General features: G+C 67.1%; 7 protein-coding genes across 7 annotated transcripts; 4 read left to right on the plus strand and 3 right to left on the minus strand.

Moving 5' to 3' along the window:
- Positions 1-1,187: 1,187 nt before the first annotated feature.
- Positions 1,188-2,695, minus strand: EMIHUDRAFT_215266 (hypothetical protein; the record flags this gene model as incomplete). Its single annotated transcript, XM_005763318.1, has 2 exons — positions 1,188-1,215; positions 1,815-2,695. The coding sequence occupies 2 exons, from the start codon at positions 2,693-2,695 to the stop codon at positions 1,188-1,190; spliced, it is 909 nt and encodes a 302-aa protein (XP_005763375.1).
- A 523-nt stretch (positions 2,696-3,218) lies between these two features.
- Positions 3,219-3,979, plus strand: EMIHUDRAFT_105022 (hypothetical protein; the record flags this gene model as incomplete). Its single annotated transcript, XM_005763319.1, has 2 exons — positions 3,219-3,240; positions 3,420-3,979. 2 exons carry the CDS (start codon positions 3,219-3,221, stop codon positions 3,977-3,979), a joined length of 582 nt encoding a protein of 193 aa, XP_005763376.1.
- A 2,151-nt stretch (positions 3,980-6,130) lies between these two features.
- Positions 6,131-10,149, plus strand: EMIHUDRAFT_465167 (hypothetical protein). The gene is made up of 5 exons (XM_005763320.1): positions 6,131-7,477; positions 7,658-7,720; positions 7,823-7,921; positions 8,079-8,270; positions 8,544-10,149. The coding sequence occupies exons 1-5, from the start codon at positions 6,194-6,196 to the stop codon at positions 9,909-9,911; spliced, it is 3,006 nt and encodes a 1,001-aa protein (XP_005763377.1). The 5' UTR covers positions 6,131-6,193; the 3' UTR covers positions 9,912-10,149.
- Positions 10,150-10,759: 610 nt separating this feature from the next.
- Positions 10,760-11,571, minus strand: EMIHUDRAFT_105024 (hypothetical protein; the record flags this gene model as incomplete). Its single annotated transcript, XM_005763321.1, has 3 exons — positions 10,760-10,888; positions 11,024-11,053; positions 11,278-11,571. 3 exons carry the CDS (start codon positions 11,569-11,571, stop codon positions 10,760-10,762), a joined length of 453 nt encoding a protein of 150 aa, XP_005763378.1.
- A 3,120-nt stretch (positions 11,572-14,691) lies between these two features.
- EMIHUDRAFT_452580 (hypothetical protein) lies at positions 14,692-15,470 on the plus strand (the record flags this gene model as incomplete). Its single annotated transcript, XM_005763322.1, has 1 exon — positions 14,692-15,470. One exon carries the CDS (start codon positions 14,692-14,694, stop codon positions 15,142-15,144), a length of 453 nt encoding a protein of 150 aa, XP_005763379.1. The 3' UTR covers positions 15,145-15,470.
- Positions 15,471-16,486: 1,016 nt separating this feature from the next.
- EMIHUDRAFT_56659 (hypothetical protein) lies at positions 16,487-17,158 on the minus strand (the record flags this gene model as incomplete). The annotated part of the gene is made up of 1 exon (XM_005763323.1): positions 16,487-17,158. A coding segment is annotated over one exon (672 nt), but the record flags the coding sequence as incomplete, so codon positions are not given.
- Positions 17,159-17,521: 363 nt separating this feature from the next.
- On the plus strand, positions 17,522-21,448 carry EMIHUDRAFT_465169 (hypothetical protein; the record flags this gene model as incomplete). Its single annotated transcript, XM_005763324.1, has 10 exons — positions 17,522-18,114; positions 18,146-18,224; positions 18,299-18,442; positions 18,813-18,886; positions 19,064-19,161; positions 19,717-19,877; positions 19,932-19,994; positions 20,046-20,156; positions 20,225-20,641; positions 20,771-21,448. The coding sequence occupies 10 exons, from the start codon at positions 17,522-17,524 to the stop codon at positions 21,446-21,448; spliced, it is 2,418 nt and encodes an 805-aa protein (XP_005763381.1).
- Positions 21,449-22,383: the final 935 nt, after the last annotated feature.

A 22,383-nucleotide genomic window follows, 5' to 3' on the forward strand; every position in this document is an offset into this window, starting at 1 on the left:
CGCCTTGACGTAGCCGTGGCCGGTCTTGTGGTCGAAGGGTTGGCCGGGCTGCCCGCGCGCCTTGCAGCCCATGTTTAGGCGGCGGGCCTTCTCTCTTCGGTGTTGCGAAGGCGTAGGTAGTTTGTGTTGTGGTTTCGTATCAAGAATACTCACTCACTCACACGGGGAGTTTTATGTTCGTACGTCGGCCATCTCTCATGGAGATGTCTATTTATTTGGACATGCTCAGCACGACGGTGTGGCACCTGCTGGAGCCGGACGGGGGGCGGGTGCGGTCCGGCTTCCCCGGCCGCACCAGTGGCTGCTCGAGGAGGGCGTCGGCCGCGAGGCGTGCGAGGGAGGCGAGGGCGGGCAGGAGGAGGACGGCGCCGGGAGCTGGGCCTGCGGTTTGGCCGGAGGGTCGCGAGCCGGCAACGCGGGGCGCGTTTTTCTGGTGGAGGACTGCGGCGCGCGCGTGCGGATTGCGCGGAGACGGTGCGACTCTGGGCCGGCGCGGGGCCCCCCGGAGGCACCGTGCGCCGCGCCGCAGTGCGGAAACGGGGCTCCGGCTCTATGAGTCTCTATGAGCACCGACTTCCCGAATGATTACGGTTGATCAGAGGGCAGATTTGGAGAGATCTCGAGGAGTACATACAGATAGACCCTCCAACCATCAGAAAACTCCGACCTGGTCGGTCGTACTGACCGCCGACAGATCACTCCAGACAGCAGACAGGCCGACGTCTGCACGCGGCCGGCCGGGCGAGAGGCTTGACACGATCCGACCCTGCGACCCTGACGCTGCTGCTCTAGCTATCAGCCATGCACTGCTGACTGCTGCCACAATGTGCGACCTGTGCTGGCCCACTTGGCGGCCTTCCCGGTCAGTGGTGAGGCGCAGTTCAGAGCTGTCAATGGCGCGATGCCGCACTGGTCCCACATTGGTGACACGAGACCACCAAGTTTGCCGGTCCAAGAGAGAGGCACCGGCGCTGTCCTGAGAAGGTGCGTGGTCCCTCTTGACTGCCCATGCGCGCGAGGCTGTGTAGGCATAGCCTCGAGAGTGCCAGCAGCCAATCCGAGGTGACGCGCATTGCGCCAGAAGCGTGCACGCAGCTGGAAGGACACCTTCCTACTGGCCGTACGATCAGGTCGTCACTGAATGCTTGATACTAAGGCCGCGAGCTATGCAGGTGATCAATTGTGCATCATGGCACGGGCAGCAGCGCCGACAGGCTGTCGCAAGGCGTGATAGCATGGCCGCAAGTACGCCGAATTCCCATGAATGAAAACAAGTAAAAAATCGCGAAAAAAGAAAAACTCCAAAAAAATCGGCGCCTGCGGCGGGCCAGGGGACCCCATCTCCCCCCCGCATGGACACCCTCTAGGGCCCCCGCGCCGGCCCAGAGCGGTGCGACTGGTTTAAGGCTCGACGATTTTTGTTTGGATTGTCCGAGCACAACACAAATCACAAAATCAACAGAGAAGGCGACCAATAAAACCAAAACACACAGAATCAGAAATAATAAACCGTATGCGCTATTCACGCACATAGAAACATATACATGAGTTGGACTCCCCGACTACGCCTGCAGCTCTCAGCTGTATCTGAGCTGTGCACGCGATGTACCATGCAGATCGACACTCAGACGTACGCGCGCGCCCGTGGGGCGCGGGAAGGAGCTTCTCAGTGTAGTGCCGTTTGTGTGGCCACGCCCGGCGGCGGAAGAAACTCAGCAGCCGCCGGCCCGGCCGCCGCTCGCCGCGGCGCCGCGCCCGCCCAGCCGCCGCCTCCGTCCTCGCCGCCGCTCGGGCACGGGCTGTCCGGCGGGCACGGAGGGCAGCCTCCCTTGGCCGGGTCGTCGTGGCGCAGGCCGCTCAGCCACGCGTCGGCGAGGTGGCCCACGTCCATCGCACCGGTCTGTGCGCCGGGCGGCTTGAGCGTGGTGGCCGCGCCCGGGCCGAGCAGCGTCTCGAAGAAGCAGTCGACCCAGCACTCACTCGAGCGGTTGGCCGGCTGCGGGCAGGCCTCAAAGCAGGCCGCCCCTCTGCTCACCACGAGGCCGTCAAACGCCCTCGCCTGGCATGCCTGGTCGATTGCCTTGACGACGCTGGCGTTGCGCCAGTGAAGGCCCTCGTCCGCCGCCGTCAGGCTGTACCACTCGCCGCCGCCGGAGTTGCCAAAGCGAGACGCGATGTTCCAGTTCCAGTAGTCCCAGGCGTGCCGAAACGGCACGACGGGAGACGGATCAGGCGCCATCCCGCACGCACGCCACGAGCCGCCGGCGCAGACCCTCTCCCGCCCGACGCCGGGGCCTTTGTGGCCGGGCGGCGCGAAGCAGGAGTACTCGCACTCCCCGTGGTGGGGCCAGACGTCGCAAAGCGAGTACGCGTCCCCGAATGCGAGGACCTCAACCGAGAGCTGCCGCACGACCAGCTGGCCGGTGCTCTCGGGGTTGGTGCAGTCGAAGGTGGCGGCGCCGTGGCAGCTCTTGTTGGCGAGGCAGGATGGGCAAGCGACGGCCAAATACTTGTCTTTGGTCGAGAAGAACATGTCGCCGGCCACGTTCGCGACGTCCATGTTGCTCACGCGGCCCCGGCAGTGCGCGGGAACCACGTCGTAGAATGTGAGCGTGCGCCACTCGCCGGTGGCCGCGCCATGGGCCTCCCAAGCTGCGTATGGCCAGAGGAGCGCGAGAGACGCGCGTGTCGGCATGCACGTGTGGAGCAAGCGGATCTCGCGGTGCTGCTGTGCCGCGGCTTTCGGCGGGGATTCAGCCCTTGAGGCCCCGCCGCCTAACGCGAAGCACACGCGAAGCAGAGCACCCGGGTTCGGACTTTTGGTATGGTATGGTAGCTTACCTCGAGACCATACCCCCCCGCCTGCTGACAGACCCAGCCTCCCGCCGACGGGACCATACCCCCCCCCCCCCCCCCTTCCCTCGCCCCACCGCCGGCCGCCTTCTGCTAGGCTCCAGGAGGCTGCGCAGACACCAACACTTAGGACACGCACACTAGATACGCGCGGATGGCCGCCGTCTTCCACGCCAGCACCGGCCGGTGCTCGTCTAGAGCGCGGCGGCGAAGTTGGCAATCGCCCGGCGAGCGGCGGGCGCGGCACCCGCGCCGGTCGCCGCACCCGCACCACAGCAGGCGCCGCGCTGGCCGTCCCCGTGCGGGCGGCTCCGGTGGCCGCCGCGCCGGCCGCCCCGCGGGCCACCGCACCGGCGAGGTCCTCAATGGGCATCGCCGTGCCGGCGGGTGCCCCTCCGGTGGGTGCCGCGCCCGCTCCGGTGGTCGCCTCGCCGGTGGTCGCCTCGAGCGGGTTGGCCGGCTGCGCCAGCGGCGCAATATCGGGGGACTTGTACATCCCGAACTCGGCGAAGAGGGAGTGCTCCTCCGGCTCGTCCGCGATGACGCCCCCGGGGCAGCCCTGGTAGGGGTCGTCGCCGTCGCTGCCCCCGCCGCCTTCGTCACCATCTCCAAAGCCGTCGCCATCGCCGTCAATCACACCTTCGGCGCCTTCTCGCACCACGTGCCAGATGACGGCCACATCATCATCCTCTTTGGCCCGCACATCGCCATCTCGGACGAGGGCGAGCTGGGCAAGTACCTGCGCGAGGGGCAGGTGCACGAGTCGACCGCGTGCGGGGCGGTGCTTGGCGCCTACGCCGCCTGCAGATGCGGCAAGGCCGGCGAATTTGACGAGATGGACATGCAGCAGTCGTGGCTCAAGCAGCGCATCAACCGCCGCTTCGGCGAGATCGAATCCTCGGACGACCAAATGAAGGCGCTGATCCACGTCGCTTACGAGGCGGTCAAGGAGATGCTCCTCGGCATCGTCGACACTGAATTCAGCAGCGGCAAGCTGATCCTGATCGGAGGCATCCAGATCAACATGCCGAAGCCGTGGGAAGACCACTTCCAGCCGCTCTACTATCAGGTGCACCAGAAGGGCGCCGAGCCCGTCGACATCCTCGACGACATGTGCTCCTTTTGACACTTGGGTCGATGTGGGATGGGACAAGGCGCTCCCTCTAAGCATGGGAGGTCGTAGGAATAGATTTGGACTTTGGTCTTTGCGTACGACTCAGTGTCGGACTGTCGGTGGCATGTCACATCCTAAGCTAAGGTCACATCCGTTGAAACACATCATTTTCATTTTGACACGCTGTCGCGCTTTCACGGCACGTTGCATATCCTTGGACGGCCTTCTGGAACGCACATCCTTGCACGGTACAATAGAGTAAGCTAAAAAGTACAATAGCGTTCTCCGCTGCCCAAGTTTTGGCGTTGCGCGCGTCGGCCCAGTCCTGTCTGTGTGCGCATGCTCCGAGCAGCGCTGCTCGCGGCAGCGGCGGCCGCCGCCCATGCCTTCACGGCTCGGACGCCGTCCGACCCAGAGATTGATGCAGCCATCTGCCGCGTCATGCGCCGCTGCCCACCATCACCGCCGCCGTCGCCGCTGCTGTCGCCGCCGCCATCGCAGCTGCGGCAACTTTGCGACTTTGCGCGGCTCAGCTCCATAATCGAAGACAGCCTCACACCCGCTTGTGCGACTATACTTGAGACCGCCCTATTCTCGGGAGACTCTCTCGACGCCGCAGTGCAGTGCCCCTGCTTCTTGGAGCTGCCCTCCTCAACCATGCACTCCCTCACGTGCACCGCGCTGCCAAGCGATGCCACCTCCGTCTTTGAGACGTTTCGGCAGTGCCAGTCCTTGGCCTCCCCACCGGTGCCCCCTCCGTTGGCGCCCCCGCCCCCGCCCCCGCCGTCGCCGTCGCCGTCGTCGCCCCCGCCGTTGCCGTCGCCGTCGGCGCCGTCGCCCCCGCCGTCGCCGTCGCCGTCGGCGCCGTCGCCCCCGCCGTCGCTGTCGCCGTCGGCGCCGTCGCCCCCGCCCCCGCCGTCGCCGTCGGCGCTGTCGCTGTCGCCTTCGCCGTCGCCCCCACCGTCGCCGTCGCCATCGCCCCCACCGTCGCCGTCGCCATCGCCATCGCCGTCAATCACACCTTCGCCGTCGCCGTCTCCGGCGCCGGCGGGCTGCACTTTCATCACGTGCAATCCGTCGGTCACAGCTCCGGTGGCCGACAGATGCATTGGTTCGAAGGCGCTGTCGTGCTCGTTCCAGGTTGTGGCGGAGGGGTTCTTGAGTGGAATCGGGAGCTCATCAGCGGACGCCCAAGCGAATTGTGAGTACGCGATGGCGATCGCGTTGGGTGAAGGGGTAAATCCCCTTTGCAAGGTGGGAAACGAAGGGAAGGACTTCAACGCGACGTGTCTGTCCTCTGCACTTGCCTTCCAGATGGACTTGATGCCCAACCCAAACGACCCGGCCCAGTCCACTCTTGGCCCCTGGCAGGTCACAACGGACATGAAGAGTGGCGCGACCGTTGAGCAGCGTGTTGCCGACGTACAGGCCTACATTGGCCAGTATTGCACCAGCAGATGTCCAAATCCAAGCGTCCGCGACTCGGAGTGCAAGCCGAACGTTTACGAAGGTAAGACCTATCCCATATCTGCAGTCTTTCCTACCATAACCGGGAACGTGAACGGTCCTTTCTGTGGCTGCACGTCGTCGGGGTCGGCAACATTGGGCTGGAGCGGAAGGTGCTCCAACCAAAACACTGATGACTATTACAACAAAGTAGCGACCGCGTCCGATTTGTGCCGGGCGATGCTGTGACATCTTCGCCTCCTTCCCCCCTTCCTCCTCCTCAAGACCGCAGGCTGCGCGTAAAAAAACATCGGATGCTGCCAAGCTGTACCAAGGTGATGCCAGATCTGTTTAATAGTGCTCTGATGTCTACTAAGTATCCACTCCTCTCGCGTGCTTGCAGACTTCTAAGTCGATTGTCTTGTTCATTTCGCTGTGTTGTGTACTGATCTGCGATGCTCTTCTCGTGCGGCATTCTCGCGCTGAGGTTTTCACAGGGAGGGCCCGAGGGTCCCCACCTGCACGAGCGAGCAGGAAGGACATCTTGGAAGGACAATCAGGGGAACGGGAGCGGGCAGCGCATCGCGACACGGAGGGGGGCTGGGCCATAGATGGGCCCAGGTAGCAGCATCCACCCACACGACCGCGGCCCTTGGAGCACTTGGAGTGCAGTTGGCAACCGCACGCCTGCGCCTGGTTTTCTTTTTTTTTGCGGCATTTTGAAGCTCCCGCTCAGGGTCGCTGACGCTGTCGCTCTCGGTGAGAGCCGTTCGATCGCCCATGACCGACCATGCCTGCTTACTCTCCGCGCTGCAGGGCCTCTCCGAGCAGGATCGCGCTCGGCTGCTCGCCCAGCTCGCGCCTGTGCCGCCTGCGCCGCAGCAGTCGCTCTCGCAAGGCTCCCAACAGGACATCTCAGCCTCTCAAGCCTCGCAGTACGACGCCTACTGCCTCGACGACGACGCCTTCGCGCAAATGGAGATTCCGGGAGAAGTGCCGATGAGTGCCCCGCCCGCAGCAGTGCCGGTGCCAGCGCCGCCCGCCCCCGTCGCGGCGGACGCTGCGTCGGGCGGCGGGCTCGTGCGAGACGAGGAGTGGCAGGCCATCATCAACACCGAGCTGCGCAAGGGCGAGCTGCTCGGCATCGTCGCCGCCGCCGGCTCGGGCAAGTCGACGGTGCTGCAGGACTACGCGGCGCACCGGCGGAACCTCAGATTCCTCTACCTCACGTTCAACAAGGACGTGCAGCGGGAGAAGCAGGACGAGTTCCGTCGCGCGCGGCTGATCCACGTCGACGTCGTCACGACGCACTCGCTCGCCTACACGCCGACAAAGGCGCTGCACAAGGGCAACGTGAGCGGCAAGCTTTTCGTGCCGTGGGGGCTCCTACACGACGGCCGCCGCGACCCGCAGGACAAGATGGCGGCGGTCAAGGCGGTCGACGCGGTGCTCAAGCTGTTCATCGCCTCGGACGACGCCGAGATCTCGGACTCGCACCGCGCGGGTCGGCCGCCGCGGCCGGGCGAGTGGGACGAGGTCGCGGCGGCGCGGCTGGTCTGGTCCGCCATGTGCGACCCAAAGTGCGCCGAGGTGAAGCTGACGCACGACGGGTACGTCAAGGCCTTCCAGCTCGACAGCCGCGCGCAGGAGGCGGCGCTTCAGCGGTACGATGTCGTCATGCTAGACGAGGCGCACGACTGCACCGCCGCGCAGATCTCCATCGTCGAGCGCGCGAGCTGCGCCAAGCTCGTCGTGTACGACCCCCACCAGTGCATCTACCAGTTCCGCGGGGCGCGGGACGCGAGCACGCTCGAGCTGCTTCCCGCGGTCGCGCACCGGCCGCTCACGCAGACGTGGCGGTACGGGGCGCCACTCTCCGACGCGGCCTCGGCGCTTGTGCAGCACTACAAGGGCGGCAGGTACTCCGACTTTTCCATTCGCGGCAACCCGCACACCACGACGACGCTCCGCGTCGAGCCGGGCCGCGCGGCTGGCGCGTACAGCGGCGGGCAGCTCGTTGTGCTCGCGCGGCTCAACAAGACGCTCTTCGGCGAGGCGCTGGCGGTGCTGCAGCACGGCGGCGCGGCCGCCCACCGCTTCCAGTTCCTGACTGACGACGGCGGCGCCCCGCGGCTTCAGGAGTGCGAGCAGGCGTGCTCGGCTGGTTCGGGAAACACATGGATGTCTGCCCCCACCGCCCGCCGCTAGCACCGCGCCGCCGCTAGCACCGCGCTCCCTCGCCAGGTGGTTGCTCTCAAGCTCGGCAACTGGCACCAGATCCCCGACAAGGCCTACTTTGTCAAGAGGGTGCGCCGCTTGTAGTTGCCGCCACGCGCCCCCACTCTCGCACCTGCGAGGATGGCGCAGCTGGCCTCGCTGACCTGACGAGTCCGTTGCGCGCTGCGGCAGTTTGCGAAGCACGGCCACGGCGGAGGGTACGAGGCGTTCAAGCAAGCCGTCGAGAAGGCTGGCGACGACCGCGTCGAGTACGCGGACGCCATCGGCCTCGTGGAGCGCTACGGTGCCGCGCTCGAGGAGCACATTGGCGCGCTCAAGCAGGCGGCGGCGCCTTTGGCCCGCGCGGCGCCTCTCGCTCGCACCCAAAAGCGCCCCGCCCGCGCCCGCGCCATCGCCAACGCCCGTGGGGGCCGTGCTCTGCGCGCAGGCGACGGTCTTCCAGCGTGACCGCGCGACCCTCATCTTCTCGACGACGCATCGGGCCAAGGGGCTCGGCTGGCAGAAGGTCTACCTGTGCGACGACTACATTGCGCGCGGGCTGAGCGTGGCCGAGGCCGCCGAGGCGGCGAAGAAGGCGCTCTTGCAGCAAGGAGGCCGGCATAGGAGCACTCTCGAGCTGGTTGGCGAGCCCGAGAGCCTGCTGGCGGCGCTCCGCCTCTCCCTCACGGCGCGCAGTGCGCGGTCTAGCCTGTCTCCTCTATCTCCCGCATCTCCCCCGTATCTCACGTATCTCATGGTATCAGTGCGCGATCGTAGAGACGGGAGGGCCCCCCAGAAAGGGGTGAGCGGGGGTCCCCCCCCCCCCCCCCCCACACACCTGCCCCCCCTGCTCCCCTGCTCCCTTGCCCCGCTGCCCCCTTGCGCCGCCATGCCACCTGCGTCGCCCGCGCAGGAGGAGGTCAACTGCCTGTACGTGGCGGCGACGCGCGCCAAGGAAGAGCTGCTCGTCGCCCCGAAGACAGCCTCGTGGCTCGGCCTCGCCGGCGTGCCCGAGTGCGAGGCGGAGTACAAGGCGCCGCCTCAGGCACGCGTCGCTCCGCCTCCGGCGGCCGTCGACTTCTGCGTTGGGGCGTCCTTGTCCTCCAGCCCGCTGCTCTCCTACTGCAGCACCGCCCCCGTGCGGCTGCCCGCCTCCTTCTCGTGCCCCTCGAGGGGTGCAGCGACCCTCCCCGTCAACGCTTACGTGCGCGGACACCAGTCGGGCCTGACCCTCGCCCAGCTCTGCGCGGCGGCGAGCCCGACCACCGTGTGCAAGCACCTGCGCGCCGGGCTGCTCCGCGGCGAAACCATCGCGCTCGAGCGGCTCTCGCGCGAGGCGCAGCGCCCGCTCGAGGGGCGGCGCTTCGCCTTCCCCGACGCGAACCAGTGGCGCCTCTTGGCCTCCGCCGAGCGGGCGACGGGCGTGGATGCGAGCGTCGAAGGCACAAGGCTCAAGCCGCTCGTGGAGCAGATCCTGGGCGGCGACGCGCAGAGGTGCGACTCGGCGGCGCTCGGCGGCTGGTACGAGGCCGCTCGATGGTACGCGACGCTGCGCTGCTGCGGCTTCTCGGGAGAGGGCGAGCCGCGGGCGCCGGCCCCGCCCGCGCCGGCGTCGTCGAGAAGAAAGCCCGCCAAGCCCGCCAAGCCCGCCGCCGCCTCGAGCGCGACGCCCAAGGCGACGCCCAAGGCCGGCGCGCGCAAGGGGGCCGCGCCGCCTTCTGGCCGCGGGTCGCGGCCGGAGGCGCGAGGCGCGAGGCGCGCTGCTGCCGTGCGCGGCGTGCCGCTACCGCAGCTGGCGGGCCGGCGCGTCGTCGTCGTGTACGAGGAGTGCGGCGGGCGAGTTGAGTACCCTGGCACGCTGCGGCGGTACGACGCGGCGCAGGGGCTGCTCGTGCACTTTGACGGATACGCCGCCGGCGAGCCGGATGGCGAGTGTTGGGTCGACGAGGCGGGTGAGGACGAGTGGCGCTGGGAGGGCGCGGCCGCGGCCGCCGCGCCGGAGGACGGTGCGGAGGAGGAAGTGACGCTCCTCGGCTCCCGCTCGCTCGAGGAGCGCAACGCGATCGGCTTTGCCAACGCCATCTCCGTCGAGGAGGGCGGGCAGCTGGACGGGCAGGCTGCTCAGGAGGCCAAGGAGAAGGAGGAGAAGGAGGAGGCGCCTCGCTCGTCGAGGCGGGCGCGCAGGAAGTCCAGCAAGGCGTTGGAGTCGGTGGCGGCGGCAGAGGTGGCGAAGGAGAACCGCAGCCCGTCCATCGGCGGCGGCAAGCGGCGCTGCCGGTGAAAGACGAGAAGGTCTCTGCTGTCGCGACGAGCTGCCGCGGCGGCGGTGCGCGACCCCGGACCCCGCGCCTCGACGACGCGACCGCGACCCGCACGTACGGCCCGTCGCCGGACGCCGCCCGTCCTGCCGCCCGTCCCGACACCAAGTGCTCCAAAAGTGCTCCCCAAGGCCAAGCGTGTGTTGTGTGTAGCTGCAGAGCTCGCCCCTACGGCTGGTCTAACTCTCTATATAGAGTCTCTAAGCACGACCTCAGCGCCACCAGGGGCACCTTGGTAGAGCTGTCAAACGTTAAGAGCTGAACAGTGTTGCTAGTGTTAACAGTAACAACAGAACAACAGTGGGGCTCCCCAACAACAGTAGCTAACGTTAGGCCAGCTGAACAACAATAAGGAAGGCCTGGCAGTGACCCACGACGATCTCCAGCATCCAGTGCGGGTAATACCCGAAATACCCGGAAAACCCCACAGGCTGTCAGCCACGCACAGGTATTTTCGGGTTTTACCCGGGTTTTTTGGCATTTTTTGCTTGCTGGCCACTGAACAACAGTAATAACAGTAACAAACAGTAACAGCTTGGGCTGGGGAGAACACTTGAACAACGTTGAGGATTTTCAGCCAACAATAGTGCAACTGTTAGGCCCAAAGTTAACGTTTGACAGCTCTACACCTTGGACCATAGTTGTGCAATGTGGTTAATGCCATGTGTTTGGACCCCTTGAACATATGGCACTAAAGCGTCGAATCTCAAAACGCTAAAATCGTGAAGCGTGGGGAAATGACATATTGAGATATAGATCGTGTATATGAGACAGCTTACAGCTGTGCGTCTCTATAGTGAACTGAACGCGCTCACCGCCTCTTCCCGCCCTTCCCTCCCCTCTTTCCTGCCGGCCGCTTCTTGACACCGGCCATCGTCGCCTGCTGCACCTTTCGGAACTGCGACTTTGCTCGCTTGCGCAGCTTGCCGTCGTTGAGCACCTGAACAGACGGCAGCGGGCCAGCGGCGCCGGATCAGCAGGCGGGCGGGCGGGGGGCGGGGCATGGGGGTGTCGCCTGGTCGAAGAGGCCGCCCTTGGCCGTCCGCGTCCTGCCCTCTCCCGTGCCCTCGACCACCGTCCCCATCTGAAAGTACTTTGGAAGCTCCTGCGGGCGGCGGCGGGAAGCGGAAGGGGCGGGCGTGAGCGGGCCTGCGGCTGCGCCCTGTTACGTGGCCATCGCCCCGATCCGGGCTCAGTCTGCGGCGCCGGGCGCGCGACGGGCGGGCGGGTGCGGGCGCGGGCGGCGGGCGCGGGCGGGCGGGCCGGCGCCTTCTTCATGTCGCTCGTCCGGTAGAAGCGCTTCGGGTCGAGCGCGCCTCGCATCCGCACCATCAGCAGCTCGCGCTTGAGTTCGGCCGTCATCTCGGGCGCGCGCATATTGCCCCAGCCCGCACCCGCCGTGTCGGGCTTCTCCCGCCGCCTCGCCCGAATCCCCTTGCTGCCCCCGCCCGCGTCTGCACCGCCGACAAAGCCGCTGCCGAGCGCCGGCTGCGCCGGCTGCGACGAGGAGGCACCGCTAGCCGCGCCGCGCGTGACGCCCTGGCCGTCGGCGCGGAGGTAGAGCTGGGGCTGGCTGCTGCACAGCTTGGGGAGAGGCGGCAGCTTCTTCGCCTTGGCGGACATAGCGCTCTACAGCGGCCCGTGGCGAACCAGAAAGAGAATCTTGGAAAGCTCCCTCGCACAACACTGGGCAGAAAGAGAAAGCACCTCCCCATGAGCGATCCCACGTCAGCGATTGTGGGGACTACATGATTACACGAAGGGTGGGGGGGCCCGTCCGCAGAGCTAGGCGGCGCGGGCACCCCCCACTGGGGCCGAGCGTAAGAAGCCGTTTGCCTCTTGCTTGTTCTTGACCCAATTGGGAGAGAGTTTTGTTTTGTTCCCAATTGGCAGTTTGGCACGCGCTGGGGAGTTGAGCCAGTCTTTACGCCCATTGCGCGCCTGCTTGTTGATGTTCTCGGCGTCGCCCGCCACCGCCGCCATGGAGATCTGCTGCGTGTGGTGGACGACGAAGGGGGAGGCGCTCGCCGACCTGAGGGAGGGTGTAGAGGATGTAGAGTGTAGAGCGCTGTAGAGCTGTAGAGATGTAGAGCGCTCTGGAGCGCTGTAGAGCTGTAGAGCACATCCGCCGCGTGACGAACTGCGTGCGTTGGTAGAGCGATGTAGAGGCGCTCTACAACGTGAAATCTCTACAACAAACTCTACATGATAAGCGGCGAACGAGGCACGGTCGCTCTCCGACATGAGGCGCGCTGCACTTGCCAGTGCTGCCCTGGCCTTCTGTCTGCCCGCCCAATGGGTGGCAGGTGCCTCTGCTGCTGTGGCATGCCTCACGGCTGCGACTGGCCGGCGCCTCGGCGCGTCAGCTCGGCTCGGCGTAGCGATAGCCGATAGTGGCCAGCGCAACTCGCTTGGACTCAACGCTCAGGCCAGGAGCTCCCGCACGCGCTGGCGCGAGTCATGGCGCATGCAATGCGCCTGAATGCTCGCCTCGCCTCGCGCAAATGCGACCGCAGCCGACAGTCCACCGCCTGCTAAAGAAGCACAGCGACGAATGCGGCACCGGCGACGTATGGCAGGCTGGTCATGACGCAGTTATAGGGTGCCTCATGTCGAGACAGAAAGGCAGCACCTGTCTCTTCGTAAAAAAGACCACGGGCGACTACGTGTCGAAGGTTCGACGACGACTACTCGCCGCCTGGGTCGTTTGGGGCGCGTGGCTCCGTCGAGGACCGGGCGCGCCCCCTACCCGGCGCGGCGTAGGTCCCACTCTGGCGAAAAGAGGGGAGGCACGGTCGACAGCCCAATCCATCCACTACACTCATCTTCTGGTGCTTGGCCCCGTGCAACAGCGGTCCGGCAGGCTGCCCCCAAGGCCCCCCGGGCCGCTGCGGGTTTGGGAGTTATGCTTAGGCACAGCTTCGGCGATGGCAGCCCCTCTCTGGGGTGTTGCATAGGCGGGGAGTCTCCCCCGCTGGTCTCCTCATTCCCTTTTTTCTTTTTCTTTTGAGAGCAGGACGCCGGGTTTGTCTTGTATGTGCATGTCGGGCCTGGGTGTGTACGAGGGGCAGAAGGGGCGGGGGCGTGCAGGGCAGAGGCCCAACGTCGGGCGGCTTGTCGGGGTCCGGAGAATTCGAGGGGGGAACGAGGAGGGGGGAATGGGCGGTCGGCGACGAGTAGAGCAGCAGGCGCGTACGGGGTAGCCGTCACTTTCCCGCCTCGAAAGGGCGGGGCTGTCCCGGAAAGTGAGAAACGCCGGGCAGCGTGACGCATTACTGAACCCTCCCATACGTGCTCGTACTCCTCCTTCGCTGTCCCATCTCCCATCTCTTTCCCGCCTGGGCGGGGCGGTGGGCGGGCGCGCGGTGCGGCATGGCGTGTGCGTGTGCGTGACTGTGCAACGAAGGACCGCTCGCAGAGGACCATTGGGTTTGTACTATTAACAACGAAGTAGGTAGGTAGGTAGTAAGGTGAAGAACAGCCAGGCTCGGACTGGACACCAACGCGGTATGGGTGGACGCTGGACAGATGATGACGACACGCACGAGCGACACACAGACACAAACAAGCTCACAAGACACACAGCCAGCTGGCTGCCACACACCCTGAGTCGGCGTACACATAACTCAGGGCCACATCCTCCCTGTCGCCCCCCCCAGCACTCCACGGTGCCAAGGGCACAAACAAGGGCACAACTCAAACAACAGACGACAGCAAGTGACATGTGAGGCTAGAGCAGCGTGCTCCACCTCTAGCAATCTCACCGGCCTGCGAGGCACGGACGAGACCGTATGTGGGGTCTAGTGAGGTGTCTATGGACGCTCTCCTCATGGGCTAGCCGCCTGCGGCTAGCCCTTCTCGCACTCACAGGCGATGACGATCCAATGTATGAGTGTATGCAAGCTGAGGCGCGTGTGCTAAATCTAGGCCGCACGTCGTGGCACTATGACGGAGGCAGACGTGCAGCCGCAGCGCGCCCACCACAGTTTCGGTGGGGCGCGCGTGTTAGCAAGAGAGTTGCGGGGAGAGCCATGCCCGACTTTTCGGAGGCGAGCCCCACGCCACGGATGCCAGCCGTGCTTTCGCGGGAGTCGTCTCCCAAGCCGCGTCCCGTCAGCACTGTCCCCGAGTGGTCCCGCCTCGGCGGCACACACTCTCGACCAGGACAGTCCCGCCAACGGAAACGTGTCGCGCGCCGGCGACGATTGCGGCGTGGTCGTTGTGAAGCGGAGATGGCACGACCACCGCCCTGCTTCGCAGACCGGGCAAGGAGGGGCCTGCTCCCGTTCCGCGAGGAACGGGAGGTCTCCCGCCCTCCCCCGGCCTGAGCAGCGACGCGTGGAAGGCAGCCCCTTGAGTCGAGGGCGGCTGGCCATTGCCGAGCTCCGCAGCCAAAGGCCTGGGCGTCTGCTGATGGTCGCGCCGCCCCGCTCCGCGTCGCCCGCCGCCGCGCCGCCCCGCCGCGCCACCCGCCGCCGCGCCGCGCCGCCGCTCGATGATTAATAATTAATAATTAATCATTAACACACAAGTAATTTACACCAGCCACTTCCACTACACTTTATCAGCAGCTCAGCCCTGATCGCGCTGCACCTATTTCAGAGTGAGGGCCGTGGCCCAAAGTGACCCACGTCACACATTCTGACCTGTCGGATCACAGTCTATGGTTTTGAGAGTCCACTCCAGTCGTAACGAAGGCGCTCTCAAAAAAAAAAAGCGAACGCGAAGGTGCCTGGAACAGACATGTCGCTGGCGAGGTCGCTGGCGAGGTCGCTGCTGGTGGTGGGCTGCGTTACTGTGGCGGCGTTCGCCCCTGGCGCGCAGTCGCCTGCCCGTGCGCGTGGCGGTGCCAGCCGCGCAGCCGCAGCGCGCGCTCAGTTCCCGTCGCTCCCCAACCCCTTTGGCGGCGGCGAGGGCGACGTGGCGCCCGCTGCGGCTCCCGCGAGGGCGGCGCCGCCGAGCAACCCCGCGTGGCGCGGGACGGTGCTGGACGAGTCGCTGCCCGACCCCGTGTTTGACGACACGTACGAGTACAAGGGCCGCTCCAAGGTTGGCTTTGTCACCTACGCGGAGCTGCTGAATGCGCGCATGGCGATGATGGGCTTCACGATTCTGTTCCTGCAGGAGCTGCTCTTCGGGAAGGGGGTGCTGCAGATGTACGGGCTGCCCTACGACTCGGGCGCCTTCCTGGGGTAGGCGGCGGGTGCGCGGTGTTTCATTGTGCGGCTGGATGCCGATCTGTTGTTGTGTCGCGGTCGTGGCGGTGTGAGGGCTTGGTTGCCGTGTGCACGCACGCGTGTGTGCGGCGTCCCGACTCATCGCCGCGTGCACGACGAAGTGCGTGCGCCGGGGGTCACCACCTCGTCCGCGAGGAGTAGTCTCCCACAGCCGGCGGGCGTGGACGATGTCATGATGTCAGACTCGGCTCTTTGCGCGAAAACGGGCGTGCGGTACGGCGTTGTGGCCCTTGTGCCCTGTTCCTTCCGGCCTTCGTCCGCACATGATCGTTTCGTGCGTTAAACGCCGAGACGATGCGCGCCGGAGCCCGGACGCCGGACCTCTCTGGAGACCTCTCCTCGCTCCCTCTTAGCACACCGTGAGGGACAGTCTGAGCTCTCTGTGACTGTGTGCGCCTGTGCGCGGTGCGCGCTTCTGGCCTCCCTGTGTGGGTGTGAACTCGAGTGGGTGAAGCAGTCTGGGTAAGGTATATCGGCTGCGTTGACCGTTCTCTCCCGCGCCACACACCACTCTGACTCCACGCCGCGCACAAACAAACCCCACAACGGAGCCACAATACGGGCACTCTGCGACGGCCGAAGCGCCCCAGTTTGCGGCACGCACGCGCCTGTGCATGTGCGCGCAGCGCGCATCGTGTCCGAGCGATCCGCAGGAGCCAGCCTCATCCGGAAGGGCTGCTGGCAGTTGCTCAGTCGCGGAAGGTTTGCTCCTTTCGCGAGGGCGCCTCTGCGAGCTCGTCGAGCTGCGCGCTCTCCTCCCACATACGGCGCGCGATGGCGGCGGCGGAGCCTGCGCGCGGGGTGGGGGCGTGGTGAGATCTCGTGGAGGGGGGGAGGGCGGGGAGGGCGGGGAGAGCGAGGAGGGCGGGGAGGGCGGGGAGAGCGAGGGGGCGAGAGGGCGGAGGGGCGCGCCGGCGGTGGTCGGCCCGTCCTCGCCGACGAGGTTGTTTGTGGCGTTGGCGGAGAATGTGCCTTCGGCGGCGAGGTTGTCGCCCCTGCCGCCCCCGAATGTGAGGGCGTCGGAGAGGTCGACTGCGTCGTTGAGCCTGGGAGAGGGGCGAGGGTGAGGGCGAGGGCTAGTCGAGGGGAGAGGGTGATGGGGACGGGGGAAGGTGGGTGGGGGAGGGGGGATGCGAGGGAGGCGGGGAGAGGGGAGTGGGAGGGGAACGTGCAGAACGGGGCAGGGCCGCGGGGGGGGAGCGGCGGGGCGAGGGCGGCGGAGGGGCGAGTAGGGCGGCGGAGGGGCGAGTAGGGCGGCGGAGGGGCGAGTAGGGCGGCGGAGGGGGCGGAGGTCCCGAAGGCCTTCGGAACGCGTCCTGTGCGCTAACGCCCGAGAGCGTGAGGAACTTGGACTGCTGGTCCCAGCCTCGCGAGAGGGAGAGCCCCCTCCGCTCCTTGCCGAGCACCTTGGCCAGCAGGTCGAGCGCCTCCGCGTTCCCCAGCCCCTCGCGCGCCGGCGCCACTACCGACACGCCCACCTCGCCGTTTGAGATGTGCGTCACAGCCTTCTTCGGCTCCTCGCAGCGCAGCAGGAGCGCGATGCGGAGCGAGCCGTCGGCGGCGGTCTGGATGCAGGGCGGCACCTGGTAGAGCTGCATGTACAGGTCCGCCTGCGCCCCCACGGCGTCCTCGATCAGGTACGTCACCGGGATGCTGTCAAAGGCGCCCTCAGAGCACGCGTACGCAATCGGCACGCCGCATCCGGGGCAGTTAGCGCGCCACTGCCGCTCGTACGCGTCCCCGCGGCGCAGCAGCACGCTCTGCCCCGGCTTCGTCTTGATCTTGAACTGCGTCCGCTGCCGGTCGAGCACGAGCGCGCCGTCCGTGCGGCGGCGTGGCAGCGCGCCGAGCGCGACCCTTGGGCCGAGGATGAGGACCGACTCGCCGCAGCAGAGGCAGAAGCACTGGTTGAGCTGCTCGCTCTGCACGCCGTCCTTCTCGGACTCGAAGGTGTGGGTCGCGCGCTTTGGCATGTGGGCGAGCGTATACACACAAAAAAGAATTCTTACCTGACAAAACGGCCGATGCTGGCAAATCCCCTTTTTAACAATCGACTTCCTTTTTTCCTGTTTTCTGAACCAGCCGGCTGTTCCAACTTTTTCCGGGGTGTGGTATGTGAGTGTGTGTGTGTGTGTGTGTGTGCTCACACACGGTGTGGTATGGTGCGCTCGGCCAACCCACCTCGAGACCATACCCCCCCGGCCTCTTGGAAGACTGCTTGGGGTATGGTAGGGCTAGCCTTGGGCGGTCAGCACCATTCCCCCGCACCATACCACACCCGGAAAAAGTGGAACCCCGAACGACTCCGCGCACCAGCGGTCTCGCAGGCCGAGCCGATGCTGTCCATGTCCACCGTCTCTGAGGACGGCTGCTCCTCTCTCGCCTCGCCGTGGGGCCTCGTGGAGCCCTACGACTTCCCCGACACCGGCCGCGGGCTGCGCTGCGTCCGCGCAGTCGCCGAGGGCGAGGAGCTGCTCGCGGTGCCGCTCGAGGAGTGCTGGCACGAGATGGCGGCGCGGCGGGCGCCGGAGCTCGCGGCCCTCGCCGACGCCTCCCTCTCCGAGACGGACGCGATCGCGCTGCACCTGCTGCTCGAGCGCGCAAAGGGCGACGGCTCGGAGCGCGCGGCGCACCTGCGCTCGATGCCGCCGGTGTACGACTCGACCCTCTTCTGGTCCGAGGCCGAGCTCGCCCACCTCCGCGGCTCGGACTGGCTCGACCTTGCGCGCCGCTTCGCCGAGGAGCTCGAGGCCGACTGGGCGGCGCTGCAGTCGCAGCCGGCGGTGGCGGCGCTGCTCTCGCGGCACGGCTTGGGGATCGAGGCGTATCGCTGGGCGTACGCGACGGTCAAGTCGCGCGCGGCGGAGGTCGGGATGGGCGACGAGAAGAAGCGCGTCGCCTCTCGCTCCGAGATGCAGCCGCTCGCCATGTCCACGACACGTCTCGGACCTGCACAGCAGGCGCCTCCTCGCCCCTCGCTTCGACATGTTCAACCACTCGACCGCCGTCGCTCCGGGCTCATCCCACGGCTACGACGAGGTCGCGGCGGGAGCATGGCCGGGGCGGGTCGGCAGCCGCTAGTGACTCATGATCGAGTGGCTGCTCACCACCAGGCGCGGCAGCAGCTCGTCGTCGTTGCCGCCGCGCCGTACGGGGCGGGCGAGCAGGCCTTCATCTCTTACGGCGGCGCGAGCAACGGGTCGCTCCTCCTCGGCGGCGGCTTCGCGCTGCGGCGGAACCGGTTCGACGCCGTCGAGGTGACACTCACGGCCAAGTGCGACGCGAGGCGCCCGGCCCGCCGGTGGGTGTGCCGCCCGCAAAGGCGCCTCAGTGAGCCGCTCGTTTGGCGGCGAGCTGTAGGCGCTGGCTGCTGCTGATGATGCTGGCGCCCGAGGCGCCGCCGCCGTCGCAGGAGGAGCCGCCCAACTTCGAGTACCTGCAGGCCTCCGAGACACCTCTCCGAGACACTTCTCTCCGAGACACTTCTCTCCGAAACACCTCCGACACACTTCCGAGACACTTCCGACACACTTCCGAGACACCTGCGAGACACCTCTCTTGACCGGGGACCAGCGGCCGGATCCTTCCGAGACACGTCCCCGCACCCCTCCGCCCTCGCCCTTGCAGGCGCCCGACCAGGAGCAGCTGCGCGACGGCCCAAAGCCGTTTGTGACCCGGCAATCCCGTCTGCGGCTAGACATGTCCAGGACACGTCCGTGACAGGTCCGAGACATGTCCCACAGGCAATCCCGTCTGCGGCTAGCTGCGGACATGTTTGGGATGCCTCTTCACCTTTTGAGCCGTGAGCAGGCACTTGCTCACCGCCGCCAACCCGCTGCTGTGAACAGGAGAGGTGTGAACAGAAGAGCCGTGAGCAGGCACTTGCTCACCGCCGCCAACCCGCTGCCGCCGGCGCTGCTCGCGTATGTGCGGGCCGAGAGGCTCTCAAACCTCGAGCTCGCCGAGATAGGGGGAGGTACACGGGGAGATGGGGGGAGATATGGGTAGGCTCTCCGACGTCGAGCTCGAGGCGTACGAGAAGAAGGCCAAGGCGGCCGGCACGCCGCTCCGGGCCGGACACGTCCAGCACACGCCCCGAGGACATGCCCGAGACATGACCCTCAGGCGGCCGGCACGCCGCTCTGGGAGGCTCTCCGCTCTCCGGCGCCTCTCGACGCCGCGCTCGACCTCGCCGCCCTCGCGGCGCCGCGCTGCTGGCCGACAGCCACGTCCACCAGACACGTCCGCGACACGTCCATGGGAGGTCCCGCAGGCGCTGCGCCGCGTGCTTGCCGACAAGCTCGACGCGTACCCGACCACCGCCGAGCAGGAGAGAGACACGCTCTCTTGCCGCGCGGCGGTGCCTTAGACCACACCCGAGGATGACCCGAGCCTGCTCCCCCCCCCCCCCTCCCCCCCCCAGGACGAGGCTTTCCTGGACAAAGCAGAGCCCGACGCGGGAGCGGCGAAGCGAGGCGGGACCCGCAGCCCCGACAGGCCCCCTTCTTCAAGGTGTGCGCTTGGTGAGTAGGGGCGGCGCACGAGACAGCGCCGCTGCCGGCCGAGGCGGCGGCGGCGCGGCGGCGCTGGCTGGCGACGGCGCTGCGCGCGGGCGAGAAGCGGATCCTCGCCGCCTCCTTGGCGGCGCTCGACCCGCTGGCGGAGGCGAGCGAGGCTGGGGGGGGGGGGGGGGTCCTAGACCGGCCGAGATGGCGCGAGGCCAGCCGAGGTGGTTCGCGGTTGCAGGCGCGCGTGCGCGAGGTCGTGCGGCTCGCGGCGGCGCAGGCGCAGAGCTGCCGCACGGCCGAGGTGTGGGGAGATGTGGGGAGATGTGGGGAGATGTGGGGAGATGTGGCGCAGGCGCGGAGCTGCCGCAAGGCCGGCGCGGCGTGGCGGCAGCTGATAGGGAGGAGGCAGGCGTCGCTCGAGGCGGCGAGGCCGCGCGTGGTGGCCATGTACGAGCGGATCGAGGTGCGGGGCTAGACTCGCGGGCGGTTGTGCAACCAGAGGGGCCGGGGCGAGGCAGCGGCTGTGAACAGGCGGGTTCGCTCGCGGGCGGCGACAAAGAGGGCGCCCTCCTCGCACAGACATGCGCCGCCTTCTTCCTCCTGCTCGAGGGGAGAGACGCGCACCCGCTCGCGCACGCGACGGCCTATCTCCCGGCCGCGTGCCCTCTGGGGGGAGGGGGAGGAGGCGAGGGCGGCGGGGAGGGCGGCGTGGCAGCGCTCGAGCCGGCGCTGCCGTCGCTTGAGCCGTCGCTGCTCCGTGACGCGGGGCTTCCGTACTTGTCGCTGTACAAGAGGAAGGTTGCGCTGTGGGGCGGCTACCTGCTCGCGCAGTGGGGCGTCGCCCGCGCCGTCGCTCTCGACGAGACCGCAACGATGGCGCAGGAGGCGCGCGGACCGCGAGCAGAGAGCTCACCCGAGATGGCCCGAGGTGGCCCGAGGTGGCCCGAGGTGGCCCGAGGTGGCCCGAGATGGTGGCCCGAGGTGGCGCAAGAGGCGCGCGGCCAGCGAGTTGACCCGAGACGGCCCGGCCTGGCTGGTTCACAACCGTTCGTACTTCATCGAGAGCGCGTTCCTTAGGCGGCCGACCTGCGGAACGCGCACGCCTGGTCCATCCCCACGTCCGCGGCGCTGGCGGCGATGTGCCGCCACTCTCCCCTCGTCGAGCTCGCCGCCGGAAACGGGCTGTGGGCAAAGGCGAGCGACGAGCCCCCCCTGCGCGCGTTAGTGAGAGGAGGCTGGCCAGTGGAGAGGAGCTCACTCGCCCCGCCGGCGGGGGCGCAGGCGCTACTCGAGCGCGGCGCCGACGTGCTCGCCTTCGACACGGAGGCGTGGCAGCTCTCCTTCGCGGCGGGCGGCGGGGCGGCGGGCGGCGGCGAAGGCACCGCAGCGGGAGAGGGCGCCCCGTTCACCGAGGGGGAGGCGCTGATGGGGGCGCGGGAGGCTTGCGTCGAGCAGGGCGGGCCCGAGGCTGCCGCGGCGCATCCCGACCGGGCGCTGGTGTTGATGTGGCCCGACTATGGCGGCCGAGGGAGCTACGGGCTGGCGTGCCTCCGCGCGTACCGCGGGGACCGGCTCCTCCTCGTCGGCGAGTGGCGCGGCGCGACCTTCGGCCGCCGCTCCGAGAGCGGCGAGTCCTTCTCGGCCGAGTTCCAGCGGGAGGTGGAGGCCGGATTTGTGAGGGAGGAGCTGCACCGGCTGCCGACGTGGCCGGGCTCCCTCGACCACGTCGCTGTGTGGCGGCGCCGGCGGGCGTGAGAGGGAGAGGTGGAGTCAGGGGGGGGGGGGGGGAACAGAACCCGCACGTCGCTGACCGTGTGTTCCGAGACATCGAGGCAAAACTTCGACCCACAACCCACAAGCCAGCGACGGCCTACGGCCAACAAAGAATTTTACAACAAGATCAACAAGTCAACGAACCGCTCCCTCGCACCCGCACGACACCACGACCACTCTCTACTCTACTCTGCTCTAGGCACAGGGCTCAGGGGACGACTGGCGCGCACTGCCACTGGCACTAAACACAGGTACACCACGGGAGCCGCCTAAGCGACTCCTGCGAGGACGGCGAGGCACTTAGCTCCGTGCACTCGACCGCCCTCGCCGCAGGCAAGCTCATTCACAATCTGCTCTGCGATATGGCCGTGTGAAGAACGACTGAGATACGCTGCTTCTGCAGCCCCAGCCAATTCTTGGTGGTCCAAGTCACCTCATCGAGGTACTGGGCCCGCGTCAGCTTGTTCTGCAGCACGTTCACCGCCTTCCAGAGGATCTCGCCGACCCCCTTTCCGAACCCACCGAACGACTCGAACAGCAGCAGCCGCACGTCGACACTGGTTGGGTAGTAGTCTAAGTTCTGAGCCTCGACGCCTAGCGGGTCTAAGTGTGCACGTGCGCACGCTGGGGTGCTTGCGCGGTCTAAGATCAGCGGGAGCCTCTTAGTCTTACATCGGCTAAGTCGGCCGTGGCACGGCCTGGGGCCAAGAGGCTCCCACCGTGATCGAAACGGCGCTCTCCGCCCAAATTTTCTTCGCCTGCGGCGGGCGCCTACTAAAATCCGGATCGATCCTCCTATGCCTCAGCAATCGCCGCCTCAGCATCCTCCCCTTCCGATTCTCGTTGCTGCTTCTTGAGCGCAATCTCTAGCCAAACATTTCTCACAAATAGCCTCAAGCTCAAACAAACGCATGTCA

Source organism: Emiliania huxleyi (genome assembly GCF_000372725.1).
Source record: "Emiliania huxleyi CCMP1516 unplaced genomic scaffold EMIHUscaffold_64, whole genome shotgun sequence".
NCBI lineage: Eukaryota > Haptophyta > Isochrysidales > Noelaerhabdaceae > Emiliania > Emiliania huxleyi.

What these genes read in the sequence shown, in the direction of transcription:
- EMIHUDRAFT_465167 (XM_005763320.1), top strand. Translation starts at nt 6,194, where the DNA reads ATGACCGACCATGCCTGCTTACTCTCCGCGCTGCAGGGCCTCTCCGAG. An exon ending in TCTTCGGCGAGGCGCTGGCG is followed by an intron (nt 7,478 to 7,657) that starts GTGCTGCAGCAC and finishes CTCCCTCGCCAG; the next exon opens with GTGGTTGCTCTCAAGCTCGG. An exon ending in AGGCCTACTTTGTCAAGAGG is followed by an intron (nt 7,721 to 7,822) that starts GTGCGCCGCTTG and finishes GCGCTGCGGCAG; the next exon opens with TTTGCGAAGCACGGCCACGG.